The 15389-nt window shown below is 40.2% G+C and overlaps 1 protein-coding gene across 6 annotated transcripts in view; it reads left to right on the top strand.

Moving 5' to 3' along the window:
• The window catches only part of LOC112853127 (phospholipid-transporting ATPase ABCA3-like), a 182119-nt gene that overhangs the window by 97153 nt on the left and 69577 nt on the right, over positions 1-15389 (top strand). For all 6 annotated transcript variants that reach the window (XM_086692808.1, XM_086692810.1, XM_086692811.1 and 3 more), the window contains 3 exons: positions 3725-3879; positions 4119-4274; positions 4635-4845. In XM_086692808.1, the coding sequence (XP_086548934.1) occupies positions 3725-3879; positions 4119-4274; positions 4635-4845 (522 nt within the window). The remainder of the gene's footprint in view (positions 1-3724; positions 3880-4118; positions 4275-4634; positions 4846-15389) is intronic.

Raw genomic sequence — 15389 nt, 5'->3', positions numbered from 1 at the left:
ATGTATCACATTGAATGAGCCCTGCATCCCAAGAGTGAATCCCACTTGATCATGGTGAATAATTCTTTTTATATGTTGTTGAATATGATTTGCTAGTGTCTTATTGAGAATTTTTGCATCCAGAATCATCAGGGATATTGGCCTGTAGTTCTCTTTTCTTGCTAGGTCTGTCTGGTTTAGGAATCAAAGTAAATGCTGGCTTCATAGAATGAGTCTGGAAGTTTTCCCTCCTTTTCTATTTTTTGGAAAAACTTGAAAAGGATAGGTATTATCTCTGCTAGATGTCTGGTAGAATTCCCCTGGTAAGCCATCTTGTCCTGTACTCTTTTTTGTTGGGAGATTTTTGATGACTGATTCAATTTCTTCGCTGGTTGTGGGTCTGTTCAAGTTTTGTATTTCTTCCTGTTTGAGTTTTGGAAGTGTGTGGGTGCTTAGGAATTTGTCCATTTCTTCCAGGTTGTCCAGTTTGTTGGCATATAATTTTTCCTAGTATTCCCTGATGATTGCTTGTATCTCTGAGGGATTGGTTGTAATAATTCCATTTTCATTCATGATATTATCTATTTGGGTCATCTCCCTTTTCTTTTTGAGAAGCCAGACTAGAGGTTTATCAATTTTGTTTATTTTTTCAAAAAACCAACTCTTGGTTTCATTGATTTGCTCTACAGGTTTTTTTTAGATTCTATATTCTCTATTTCTGCTCTGATCTTTATTATTTCTCTTCTTGTGCTGGGTTTGGGGTATCTTTGCTGTTCTGCTTCTATTTCCTTTAGGTGTGCTTTAGATTTTGTATTTGGGATTTTTCTTGTTTCTTGAGATAGGCCTGGATTGCAACGTATTTTCCTCTCAGGACTGCCTTCGCTGCATCCCAAAGCATTTGGATTGTTGTATTTTCATTTTCATTTGTTTGCATATATTTTTTAATGTCTTCTCTAATTTCCTGGTTGACCCACTCATTCTTTAGTAGAGTGTTCTTTAACCTGCATGCTTTTGGAGGTTTTCCAGACTTTTTCCTGTGGTTGACTTCAAGTTGCATAGCATTGTGGTCTGAAAGTGTGCATAGTAAAATGTCAAGTCTTTTATACTTATGAAGTGCTGTTTTGTGACCCAGTATGTGATCTATCTTGGATAATGTCCCATGTGCACTCGAGAAGAAAGTATATTCTGTTGCTTTGGGATGCAGAGTTCTAAATATATGTGTCAAGTCCGTCTGATCCAATGTATCATTCAGGGCTCTTGTGTCTTTATTGATCCTGTGTCTAGATGATCTGTCTCTTGCTCTAAGTGGAATATTAAAGTCCCCTGCAATTACCACATTTTTATCAATAATGTTGTTTGTGTTTGTGATGAATTGTTTTATATATTTGGGGGCTCCCGTATTCGGTGCAAAGACATTTATAATTGTTAGCTCTTCCTGATGGATAGACTGTGTAATTATTATATAATGCCCTTCTTCATCTCTTGTTACAGCCTTTAATTTAAAGTCTAGTTTGTCTGGTGTAAGTATGGCTACTCCAGCTCTTTTGACTCCCAGTAGCATTATAGATGATTCTCCATCCCCACACTTTCAATCTGAAGGTGTCCTCAGGTCTAAAATGAGTCTCTTGTAGACAGCAAATAGATGGGTCTTGTTTTTTTTTTATCCATTCTGATACCCTATGTCTTTTGGTTGGGGCATTTAGTCCATTTACATTCAGTGTTATTACTGAAAGATATGGGTTTAGAGTCATTGTGATGTCTGCAGGTTTCATGCTTCTAGCGATGTCTCTGGTACTTTGTGGTCCTTGCAACATTTCACTCACAGAATCCCCCTTAGGATCTCCTGTAGGGCTGGTTTAGCGATGATGAGTTCCTTCAGTTTTTGTTTGTTTGGGAAGACCTTTATGTCTCCTTCTATTCTAAACGACAGACTTGCTGGGTAAAGGATTCTTGGCTGCATATTTTTCCTGTTCATCACATTGAAGATTTCCTGCCATTCCTTTCTGGCCTGCCACGTTTCAGTAGATAGGTCTGTCACTATTCTTATCGGTCTCCCTTTATATTATAGGGCCTGTTTCTCCCTACCTGCTTTCAGAATTTTCTCTTTGTCCTTGTATTTTGCCAGTTTCACTATGATATGTCGTGCAGAAGATTGGTCCAAGTTACGTCTGAAGGGAGTTCTCTGTGCCTCTGGGATTTCAATGCCTTTTTCCTTCCCCAGATCAGGGACGTTCTCAGCTATGATTTCTTCAAGTACACCTTCATCACCTTTTCCTCTCTCTTCCTCCCCTGGAATCCCAATTATGCATATGTCATTGCATTTGATTGCATCACTTAGTTCTCTAATTCTGCCCTCCTACTCCTGGATTTTTTTTATCTCTCTTTTTCTCAGCTTCCTCTTTTTCCATAATTTTATCTTCTAATTCACCTATTCTCTCCTCTGCCTCTTCACTCTGAGCTGTGGTTGCCTCCATTTTATTTTGCACCTCATTTATAGCATTTTTTAGCTCCTCCTGAATATTTCTTAGTTCCTTGATCCCTGTAGCAATAGATTCTCTGGTGTCCTCTATACTTTTTTCAAGCCCAGCAATTAATTTTATGACTATTATTCTAAATTCTTGTTCCATTATATTGCTTAAATCGTTTTTGATCAGTTCGTTACCTGTCACTACTTCCTGGAGTTTCTTTTGAGGAGAGTTCTTCCGTTCATCATTTTGGATAGTCCTGGGTGGCACGGACCTGCAGGGCACTTTCCCTGTGCTGTCTGGAGTAACTTGTGTTGGTGGGCGGGGCCACAGTCAGACCTGATGTCTGTCACCAGCCCACCACTGAGGCCACAGTCAGACTGATGTGTACCTTATCTTCCCCTCTCTGAGGGGTGGGACTCACTGTGTAGTGGTGTGGCCCCTGTCTGGGCTACTTGCACACCGCCAGGCTTGTGGTGCTGCTTTGATGGGATCTGGCGTATTAGCAGGGGTGGCCCGCAAGATGCACAGGGGTGGGAGGGGAAGGCTTAGCTTGGTTTGCCATTGGTGGTCTCCTGCGGGATGGGCCCTGCAGCACTGGGAGGGAGGCTGACCCATTTGAGGGATGGAGCCACAGAAGCACAGCATTGGTTGTTTGCACGATGCAAGCAAGTTCGGTGATGGGAACTGGTTCCCTTTGGGATTTTGGCTGGGGAATGGGAAAGGAATATGGCACTGGCCATTGCCTTTGTTCCCCGCTGAGCTGAGCTTTTTCTTCTGGGGCTCAGCAACTCTCCCTCCCAGTGCCCTCTCGCCCTCCCCGCTCTCTGAGAGCAGAGCTGTTGACTTACAATAGTCCAGATGTTAAGTCCCACTGGCTGTCAGAACTCACGCAGTCCGACCCCTCTGCTTATGCAAGCCAGACTTCAGGGGCTCTGCCTTGCCAGGAGGGCTGCCCCTCCACCACCCCGGCTCCCTCCCGCCAGTCCAGGTAGCATGCACTGCCTCTCCGCCCTTCCTACCCTCTTCTGTGGACCTCTCTTATCTATGCTTGGCTCCAGAGAATCCATTCTGCTAGTCTTCTGATGCTTTTCTGGGTTATTTAGGCAGATATGGTCTAAGCAGTCTAAGCGATCAGCAGGACTCGGTGAGCCCAGTGTCGTCCTGTGCCGCCATCTTCCAATCTCCATATGTAGATTTCAAATTTAAGGTATTAAAGAACAGTTTGTTATGTCCCTCATGAAAGCTAAGGTTTTGTTATGTCTTCTACTTGATCCTAGGTCTCTATCCTGCTACCAGTGGAAAGGCCTATGTTAACGGATATGACACCTCAAAACAGATGGTCCAAATCAGGAAAAGCTTGGGCTTGTGTCCCCAACAGAACTTGTTGTTTGATTACTTGACCGTCTCAGAACACCTTTATTTTTATTGTTTGGTAAGCCAAAAATATGTTCCCTTTTCCCATTCTATTGGTGTACTTCAGGCACATTACCAATTATCCATATCCTTATTCTTAGAAAGTTCAAAAACTTATTTTTGATGAATTCTCCTTTAAACATAAAGTCAGACAAAGGGAAAAAGACACTATACAGATGATATAAGAGAACAGCTTGTGTAAGGTGTTTCTAAGGATAAAGTTGGAAGTACCATGTAAAGTCTCGCTTCTCTTTCTAGGTAAAAGGAATACCTCGAAAGACACGTCTTGTGGAAATTGATCATATGTTGTCTACTTTTAACCTGCTAAATAAGCATAATGCATTTTCATTTTCACTGAGTGGAGGAATGAAGCGCAGACTCTCTGTGATCATAGCACTTATAGGGGGCTCCCAGGTAAAAACAACAACAACAATGACAAAAAACACACATAAACAAAAAATGGATCCACACTGAAGCTGGTCTAAAAAAATCAGCCAACAGAAACCTGAGAGCTGATATAGATCTAAGACTGTTAAAGAACTTTACATATGAAATCCCATATGGAATTCATATTGTCAACCTTGTAACCAAACTGTCTCAGGTTTGGAATTATCCTAGCATTCGTAATTCAGTTTTAGTCTAAACTTGTTATCTTAGCTTAATTGGACAAGTGACTGAAAAAGCAAAACCAGAATAAACCCCATAACTGGTAAGACCCTAGTGACACTAGTACATAGTATTTAATGGTTATGGAATTGTTCTTCTGGTCTTTAGGTTGTGATACTTGATGAGCCAACATCTGGAATGGACCCACTCTCAAGGAGGGCCACCTGGGATGTCCTTCAGCAGTATAAAGAGGATCATACCATCTTATTGACCACCCACTACATGGATGAAGCTGACATCTTGGGTGACCGCATAGCCATCATGGTCAAAGGATCCCTGCGGTGCTGTGGCTCTTCAGTTTTCCTGAAAAAAATATATGGTCTCTTTCCCTTTGATTATTCTTTGGATATTGATATGTTAATATTCTTCAAACATAATCTTCATGGATATTGATTTCTTCGTAATAGTATAGTATAATTTCCCTAGTTTTTTGTATATCACCCCAAAACTTCTATTTCCTTTGTCCTTTTATTTGGAACTCTACAGTGAGCTCTTTGAAGTAATGGTCATAGTTTACATATTGTTAATATGGAAGTAGAGTTGACATACAGTGTCATATTATTTTCAGGTTTACATCATAGGGATTCAGTATTTTTATACATGACAAAATGATCCCCATAAGTCTAGTTACCATCTGTAATCACACAAAGTTATTGTAATATTATTGAATGTATTCTCTATACTGTGTATTATACCTTCATTACCTATTTATTTGGTAACCAGTGTTTATTCCTCTTAATCCCCTTCACCTATTTGCTTGGCCTCCAACCCCTTCTACTTCTGGTAACTGACAGTTTCTTTTTTTTTTAATTTTTTTTTTCAACGTTTATTTATTTTTGGGACAGAGAGAGACAGAGCATGAAGGGGGGAGGGGCAGAGAGAGAGGGAGACACAGAATCGGAAACAGCCTCCAGGCTCTGAGCAATCAGCCCAGAGCCCGACACGGGGCTCGAACTCACGGACCGCGAGATCGTGACCTGGCTGAAGTCGGACGCTTAACCGACTGCGCCACCCAGGCGCCCCTTAATTTTTTTTAAATATTTCTTTCTTTCTTTTTTTTTCAATATATGAAATTTATTGTCAAATTGGTTTCCATACAACACCCAGTGCTCATCCCAAAAGGTGCCCTCCTCAATACCCATCACCCACCCTCCCCTCCCTTCCACCCCCCATCAACCCTCAGTTTGTTCTCAGTTTTTAAGAGTCTCTTATGTTTTGGCTCTCTCCCACTCTAACCTCTTTTTTTTTCCCCTCCCCTCCTCCATGGTTTCTGTTAAGTTTCTCAGGATCCACATAAGAGTGAAAACATATGGTATCTGTCTTTCTCTGTATGGCTTATTTCACTTAGCATCACACTCTCCAGTTCCATCCACGTTGCTACAAAGGGCCATATTTCGTTCTTTCTCATTGCCACGTAGTACTCCATTGTGTATATAAACCACAATTTCTTTTTTTTTTCCTTTTTTTTTTTTTAATTTTTTTTTTCAACGTTTATTTATTTTTGGGACGGAGAGAGACAGAGCATGAACGGGGGAGGGGCAGAGAGAGAGGGAGACACAGAATCGAAAACAGACTCCAGGCTCTGAGCCATCAGCCCAGAGCCTGACGCGGCGCGCGAACTCCCGGACGGCGAGATCGTGACCTGGCTGAAGTCAGACGCTTAACCTACTGCGCCACCCAGGCGCCCCAATAAACCACAATTTCTTTATCCGTTCATCAGTTGATGGACATGTAGCCTCTTTCCATAATTTGGCTATTGTTGAGAGTGCTGCTATAAACATTGGGGTACAAGTGCCCCTATACATCAGTACTCCTGTATCCCTTGGGTAAATTCCTAGCAGTGCTACTGCTGGGTCATAGGGTAGGTCTATTTTTAATTTTCTGAGGAACCTCCACACTGTTTTCCAGAGTGGCTGCACCAGTTTGCATTCCCACCAACAGTGCAAGAGGGTTCCCATTTCTCCACATCCTCTCCAGCATCTATAGTCTCCTGATTTGTTCATTTTGGCCACTCTGACTGGCGTGAGGCGATATCTGAGTGTGGTTTTGATTTGTATTTCCCTGATGAGGAGCGACGTTGAGCATCTTTTCATGTGCCTCTTGGCCATCCGGATGTCTTATTTAGAGAAATGTCTATTCATGTTTTCTGCCCATTTCTTCACTGGGTTATTTGTTTTTTGGGTGTGGAGTTTGGTGAGCTCTTTATAGATTTTGGATACTAGCCCTTTGTCCGATATGTCATTTGCAAATATCTTTTCCCATTCCGTTGGTTGCCTTTGAGTTTTGTTGATTGTTTCCTTTGCAGTGCAGAAGCTTTTTATCTTCATGAGGTCCCAATAGTTCATTTTTGCTTTTAATTGCCTTGCCTTTGGGGATGTGTCGAGTAAGAGATTGCTACGGCTGAGGTCAGAGAGGTCTTTTCCTGCTTTCTCCTCTAGGGTTTTGATGGTTTCCTGTCTCACATTCAGGTGCTTCATCCATTTTGAGTTTATTTTTGTGAATGGTGTGAGAAAGTGGTCTAGTTTCACCCTTCTGCATGTTGCTGTACAGTTCTCCCAGCACCATTTGTTAAAGAGACTGTCTTTTTTCCATTGGATGTTCTTTCCTGCTTTGTCAAAGATGAGTTGGCCATACGTTTGTGGGTCTAGTTCTGGGGTTTCTATTCTATTCCATTGGTCTATGTGTCTGTTTTTGTGCCCATACCATGCTGTTTTGCTGATGACAGCTTTGTAGTAGAGGCTAAAGTCTGGGATTGTGATGCCTCCTGCTTTGGTCTTCTTCTTCAAAATTACATTGGCTATTCAGGGCCTTTTGTGGTTCCATATGAATTTTAGGATTGCTTGTTCTAGTTTTGAGAAGAATGCTGGTGCAATTTTGATTGGGATTGCATTGAATGTGTAGATAGCTTTGAGTAGTATTGACATTTTAACATTATTTATTCTTCCAACCCATGAGCACAGAATGTTTTTCCATTTCTTTATATCTTCTTCAATTACCTTCATAAGCTTTCTATAGTTTTCAGCATACAGATCTGTTACATCTTTGGTTAGGTTTATTCCTAGGTATTTTATGCTTCTTGGTGCAATTGTGAATGGGATCAGTTTCTTTGTTTGTCTTTCTGTTGCTTCATTGTTAGTGTATAAGGATGCAACTGACTTCTGTACATTGATTTTGTATCCTGCAACTTTGCTGAACTCATGTATCAGTTCTAGCAGAGTTTTGGTGGAGTCTATCAGGTTTTCCATGTATAGTATCATGTCATCTGCAAAAAGTGAAAGCTTGACTTCATCTTTGCCAATTTTGATGCTTTGATTTCCTTTTGTTATCTTATTGCTGATGCTAGCACTTCCAACACTATGTTAAACAACAGCGGTGAGAGTGGGCATCCCTGTCGTGTTCCTGATCTCAGGGAAAAAGCTCTCAGTTTTTCCCCATTGAGGATGATGTTAGCTGTGGGCTTTTCATAATTGGCTTTTATGATGTTTAAGTATGTCCTTCTATCCCGACTTTCTCAAGGGTTTTTATTAAGAAAGGGTGCTGAATTTTGTCAAGGCCTTTCTGCATCGATTGACAGGATCATATGGTTCTTATCTTTTCTTTTATTAATGTGATGTATCACGTTGATTGATTTGCAAATGTTGAACCAACCCTGCATCCCAGGAATGAATCCCACTTGATCATGGTGAATAATTCTTTTTATATGCTGTTGAATTCGATTTGCTAGTATCTTATGGAGAATTTTGCATCCATATTCATCAGGGATTTTGGCCTGTAGTTCTCTTTTTTTACTGGGTCTCTGTCTGGTTTAGGAATCAAAGTAATACTGGCTTCATAGAATGAGTCTGGAAGTTTTGCTTCCCTTTCTATTTCTTGGAACAGCTTGAGAAGGATAGGTATTATCTCTGCATTCAACGTCTGGTAGAACTCCCCTGGGAAGCCATCTGGTCCTGGACTCTTATTTGTTGGGAGATTTTTGATAACCGATTCAATTTCTTCGCTGGTTATGGGTCTGTTCAAGCTTTCTATTTCCTCCTGATTGAGTTTGGGAAGTGTGTGGGTGTTTAGGAATTTGTCCATTTCTTCCAGGTTGCCCAGTTTGTTGACATATAATTTTTCCTAGTATTCCCTGATAATTGCTTGTATTTCTGAGGGATTGGTTGTAATAATTCAATTTTCATTCATGATTTTATCTATTTAGGTCATCTCCCTTTTCTTTTTGAGAAGCATGGCTAAAGGTTTGTCAATTTTGTTTATTTTTTCAAAAAACCAACTGTTGGTTTTGTTGATGTGCTCTACAGTTTTTTAGATTCTATATTGTTTATTTCTGCTCTGATCTTTATTATTTCTCTTCTTCTGCTGGGTTTAGGCTGCCTTTGCTGCTCTGTTTCTATTTCCTTTAGGTGTGCTGTTAGATTTTGTATTTGGGATTTTTCTTGTTTCTTGCGATAGGCCTGGATTCCAATGTATTTTCCTCTCTGGACTGCCTTTGCTGCATCCCAAAGCATTTGGATTGTTGTATTTTCATTTTCATTTGTTTGCATATATTTTTTAATGTCTTCTCTAATTGCCTGGTTGACCCACTCATTCTTTAGTAGGGTGTTCTTTAACCTGCATGCTTTTGGAGTTTTTCCAGACTTTTTCCTGTGGTTGATTTCAAGCTTCATAGCATTGTGGTCTGAAAGTATGCATAGTATAATTTCAATTCTTGTATACTTATGAATTGTATGCACTCGAGAAGAAAGTATATTCTGTTGCTTTGGGATGCAGAGTTTAAATATATGTGTCAGGTCCATCTGATCCAATGTATCATTCAGGGCCCTTGTTTCTTTATTGACCGTGTGTCTAGATGATCTATCCATTTCTGTAAGTGGAGTGTTCCAAGTCCCCAGCAGTTACCACATTCTTATCAATAAGGTTGCTTATGTTTATGAGTAATTGTTTTATATATTTGGGGGCTCCCGTATTCGGCGCATAGACATTTATAATTGTTAGTTCTTCCTGATGGATAGACCCTGCAATTATTATATAATGCCCTTCTTCATCTCTTGTTACAGCCTTTAATTTAAAGTCTAGTTTGTCTGATATAAGTATGGCTACTCCAGCTTTCTTTTGGCTTCCAGTAGCATGATAAATAGTTCTCCATCCCCTCACTCTCAATCTGAAGGTGTCCTCAGGTCTAAAATGTCTCTTGTAGACAGCAAATAGATGGGTCTTGTTTTTTTATCCATTCTGATACCCTATGTCTTTTGGTTGGCGCATTTAGTCCATTTACATTCAGTGTTATTATAGTAATAGACAGGTTTAGAGGCATTGTGATGTCTGTATGTTTTATGCTTGTAGCGATGTCTCTGGTACTTTGTCTCACAGGATCCCCCTTAGGATCTCTTGTAGGGCTGGTTTAGTGGTGACGAATTCGTTCAGTCTTTGTTTGTTTGGGAAGACCTTTATCTCTCCTTCTATTCTAAATGATAGACTTGCTGGATAAAGGATTCTCGGCTGCATATTTTTTCTGTTCATCACATTGAAGATCTGCCAATCCTTTCTGGCCTGCCAAGTTTCAGAAGAGAGATTGGTCACGAGTCTTATAGGTCTCCCTGTATATGTTAGGGCACGTTTATCCCTTGCTGCTTTCAGAATTTTCTCTTTATCTTTGTATTTTGCCAGTTTCACTATGATATGTCATGCAGAAGATCGATTCAAGTTACGTCTGAAGGGAGTTCTCTGTGCCTCTTGGATTTCAATGCCTTTTTCCTTCCCAGATCAGGGAAGTTCTCAGCTATTATTTCTTCAAGTACCCCTTCAGCACCTTTCCCTGTCTCTTCCTCCTCTGCGATACCAATTATGCGTGTATTATTTCTTTTTAGTGCATCACTTAGTTTTCTAATTTTCCCCTCATACTCCTGAATTTCTTTATCTCTCTTTTTCTCAGCTTCCTCTTTTTCCATAATTTTTTCTTGTAGTTCACCTATTCTCTCCTCTGCCTCTTCAATCCGAGCCGTGGTCGTTTCCATTTTATTTTGCAGCTCGTTTATAGCATTTTTCATCTCCTCCTAACTATTCCTTAGTCCCTTGATCTCTGTAGCAAGAGATTCTCTGCTGTCCTCTATACTGTTTTCAAGCCCAGCGATTAATTTTATGACTATTATTCTAAATTCACTTTCTGTTATATTATTTAAATCCTTTTTGATCAGTTCATTAGCTGTTGCTATTTTCTGGAGATTCGTTTGAAGGTAATTCTTCCGTTTGGTCATTTTGGATAGTCCCTGGAGTGGGGCGGACCTGCAGGGCACTTCTCCTGTGCTGTGGTGTATAACTGGATTTGGTGGGTGGGACCACAGTCAGACCTGATGTTTGCCCCCAGCCCACCACTGGGGCCACAGTCAGACTGGTGTGTGCCTTCTCTTCCCCTCTCCTAGGGGCGGGATTCACTGTGGGGTGGCGTGGCCCGTCTGGGCTACTTGCACACTGCCATCCTTATGGTGTTAGTGATCTGGTGTATTAGCTGGGGTGAGTAGGCAAGGTGCACAGGGGCAGGAGGGGCAGGCTTAGCTTGCTTCTCCTTCGGTGATCCACTTCAGGAGGGGCCCTGTGGCAGCGGGAGGGAGTCAGACCCACTGCCGGAGGGGTGGCTCTGCAGAAGCACAGCTTTGGGTGTTTGCGCGGTGCAAGGAAGTTCTATGGCAGGAACTGGTTCCCTTTGGGATTTTGGCTGGGGGATGAGCGAGGGAGATGGCGCTGGCGAGCACCTTTGTTCCCCGCCAAACTGAGCTCTGTCATCCCGGGGCTCAGCAACTCTCCCTCCCGTTGTTCTCCAGCCTTCCCGCTTTCTGAGCAGAGCTGTTAACGTATGACCTCCCAGATGTTAAGTCCCGCTTGCTGTCGGAACACACTCCATCTGGCCCATCCACTTTTGCAGTCCAGACTCAGGGGCTCTGCTTGGCCTGTGGGCCGCCCCTCTGCCCGGCTCCATCCCGCCAGTCCATACAGCGCGCACCGCCTCTCCGCCCTTCCTACCCTGTTCCACGGGCCTCTCGTCTGCACTTGGCTCCAGAGACTCCATTCTGCTAGTGTTCTGGTGGTTTTCTGGGTTATTTAGGCAGGTGTAGGTGAAATCTAAGTGATCAGCAGGATGCGCGGTGAGCCCAGCGTCCTCCTAAGCCGCTATCTTCCCTAAAATCCCCAAATATTTATTTATTTCTGAGACAGAGAGACAGAACATGAGTGAGGGAGGGGCAGAGAGAGAGGGACACAGAATCCGAAGCAGGTTCCAGGCTCTGAGCTGTCAGCACAGAGCCTGACGTGGGGCTCGAACTCACCGCAAGATCATAACCTGAGCCCAAGTCAGAAGCTCAACCGACTGAACTACCCAGGCGCCCCCTGACAGTTTCTTTCTTATATTTATGAGTCTCTCTTACTTTTGTTTTGTCTATTTGTTTTGTTTTGTAGATTCTACATGCAAGGGAAATTATTTGGTATTGTCTTTGATTTATTTCACTTAGCATGACACTCTCTAGGTCTATCCATGTTGTCAAAAATAGCAAGATTTCACTTTTTTAATGAGATTTATTGTCAAATTGGTTTCCATACAGCACCCAATGCTCATCCCAACAGGTGCCCTCCTCAGTGCCCATCACCCACTTTCCCCTTCCCTATCAACCCTCAGTTTATCCTCAGTTTTTAAGAGTCTCTTCTGGTTTGGCTCCTTCCCTCTCTAGCTTTTTTTAGCCTTTTTTTTTATGGCTAAGTTATATTCCATTGTATATATTTACCACATCTTCTTGATCTGTTCATCAATGGATGGACACTTGGGTTGCTTCCATATTTTTGCTGTGATAAATAATGCTGCAGGAAACATAGGGGTACATATATCTTTTTGAATTAATGTTTTTGTGTTCTGTGGGTAAATACCCAGTAGTGGAATTACTGGATCATATAGTAGTTCTATTTTTAATTTTTTGAGGAACCTCCATACTGTTTTCCACAGTGGCAGCCCCAGTTTCCATTCCCACTAACAGATTCTTTTTTTCCCACATCCTCACCATCCCCTGTTGTTTCTTGTGTTACTGATTCTAGCCATTCTGACAGGCATGTGGTGATTCTCCTTGTGGTTTTGATTTGCATTCCCCTGATGATAAGTGATGTTGAGCATCTTTTCATGTGTCCGTTGGCCATCTGTATGTCTTCTTTGGAGAAATGTCTGTTTTTTAATTGGATTATTTGTTTTTTGGAGTTGAGTTGCATAATTTATATATATAAAAACTATATATGTACATATGTATATGTACATATATATACGTATATATACATATGTATATATCATGGATATTAACCCCTTATTGGTTATCATTTGCAAATAACTTCTCCCAATCAATGTGCTGTGTTTTTGTTTTGTTGATGGTTTCCTTCCCTGTGCAAAAGCTTGTTTGGGTGTAATCTCAATAATTTAATTTTGCTTTTGTTTTCCTTGTCAGAGACCTGTCTAGAAAAATGTTTCTACAGTCAATGTCAGATTACTGCCTGTATTTTCTTCTAGAAATTTTTGGTTTGCAAACATTTTCCTTTATTCTGTATGTAGCCTTTCCATTTTGTTGATTGTTTCCTTTGCTTCTCAGAATCTTTTTAGTTTGGTGTAGTCAAACTACTCTATCTTTTATTTTGTTTCCTGTGCTTTTGACTTCATATCCAAAAAAATTAATTGCCAAGACCTATGTCAAGAGGCTTTTAACTCAGTGTTCTCTTGTAGGAGTGGATCTTTTTTTAATGTATTTAGTTACTCTGTCTTTTGATTGGAGAGTTTAATCAGTTTTTATTTAACACAGATTTTGATAAGGAAGTACTATTGTTAATCATGTCCCATTTGCCTTGAAGTTCTTATGTCCTTTTCATCTCTTGCTGTCTTCCTTTCCTTTTTACTAATTTTTGTATTGATATGTTTTGATTTCTTTCTTTTTCTTTTGTGTAATTTCTAGGCATATTTTCTTTGTGGTTATCATGGGACGTACATAAAATATAACAGTATATTATAAGCTGATAACAACTTAACCTCCTTTGAATATAAAAAACTGTTTTCTTTACTCCCCTCATAAAACTTTAGTTATTGATATCAGATTTATATCTATTTGTGTTGTGTATTGTGTATCTTATTATTCAGTTATACTTTTTAGTAAAAATATAACACTTTTTATTTATAGTGTTTAATGCTTTTATCTTCTAACTTTTATAGTAGAATTAAAAGTAATTTAGGGGTGCCTGGGTGGGTCAGTCAGTTAAGCATCCAACTTCGGCTCAGTCATGATCTCACGATTCGTGAGTTTGAGCCCCGCGTTGGGCTCTGTGCTGATAGCTCAGTGCCTGGAGCCTGCTTCTGATTCTGTGTTTCCCTCCCCTCAGCTCCACCCCTGCTCACACTCTGTCTCTCTCTCAAAATAAAGAAAGATTAAAAACAAGTTTCTTTAAGTAATTTACCCATTACAATATAAATTATTGTATTTATTGTATAAATTGTGTTTATTGTATAATTATTGTATAAATTATTATAAATTATTATATTGTATTACCCATACAATATAAATTATTCTGTATTTGTCTGTATATTTAACACTACCTGTGAGATTTATACTTTCATATGACTTTGTATTACTGTTTACTGTCCTTTCTTTCCTTTTCTTTAAATCATCCTTTCTTTTCAATTTGAATAACTCCCTTTAGCATTTCTTATAATGCAGATATAGTGGTAGTAAACTCTCTTAGCTTTTGTTTGTCTAGTAAAATCTTTCTCCTTAATTTTTGAAAGACACTTTGCCATGTATAGTATTCTTGGTAATTTTTTCTTTCAGTACTTTGAATATATCTCATCATTCCCTTCTAGCCATCTTTTCAGGTTTCTGCTGAAAAATCAGCTAATAGTCTCATGTGTGTTCCCTTGTATGTGACAACTTGCTTTTCAAAACCCTCTCTTTGTCTTTGACTTTTTACTATTGGATTATAATGTGTTTTATTGTAGATTTCTTTGGATTCATCTAGTATAGATCTTTTGCATTTGTGACCCAGAATGTCCATTTTTTTTCCTTGGTTCGGAAGTTTTCAGCCATTATTTCTTTGAATAAACTTTCTAACTCTCCCCACTTTCTCCCCATATGGGACTCTTATATTGCATTTATTGCTCTACTTAGTGATATTCCATAAGTCTCTTGGGCTTTATTTACTTTTTTTCATTCTTTTTTGTTTTCTTTTTTTTTTTTTAATGTTTTTTTAACGTTTTTATTTATTTTTCGGACAGAGAGAGACAGAGCATGAACGAGGGAGGGGCAGAGAGAGAGGGAGACACAGAATCGGAAACAGGCTCCAGGCTCTGAGCCATCAGCCCAGAGCCTGACGCGGGGCTCGAACTCCCGGACCGCGAGATCATGACCTGGCTGAAGTCGGATGCTTAACCGACTGCGCCACCCAGGCGCCCCACTTTTTTGTTTTCTTTTGTTCCTCTGAGTGAAATTATTCACTTGACTAATTAATTCACTTGGCCAATTAATGACTTGACTTTGAGGTCACCCATCCTTTTGTCCACTTTATGTAGTCCACTTTTGAACCTGTCTAATGAATTTTTCAATTCAGTTACTGTATTCTTCAGCTCTGCAACTTTTTGGTACTTCTTTTTTTTTTTTAATTTACATCCAAATTAGTTAGCATATAGTGAAACAATGATTTCAGGAGTAGATTCCTTAATGCCCCTTACCCATTTAGCCCATCCTCCCCTCCCACAACCCCTCCAGTAGCCCTCTGTTTGTTCTTCATATTTGAAAGTCTCTAATGTTTTGTCCCCCTCCCTGTTTTTATATTGTTTTTGCTTCCCTTCCCTTATGTTCA

This window comes from Puma concolor, chromosome E3 (genome assembly GCF_028749965.1).
Source record: "Puma concolor isolate L17-30 chromosome E3, mPumCon1.1.hap2, whole genome shotgun sequence".
Lineage (NCBI taxonomy): Eukaryota > Metazoa > Chordata > Mammalia > Carnivora > Felidae > Puma > Puma concolor.
The sequence above is the reverse complement of the archived record's forward strand: the minus strand, read 5'-3'. Positions and strand labels throughout refer to the sequence as shown.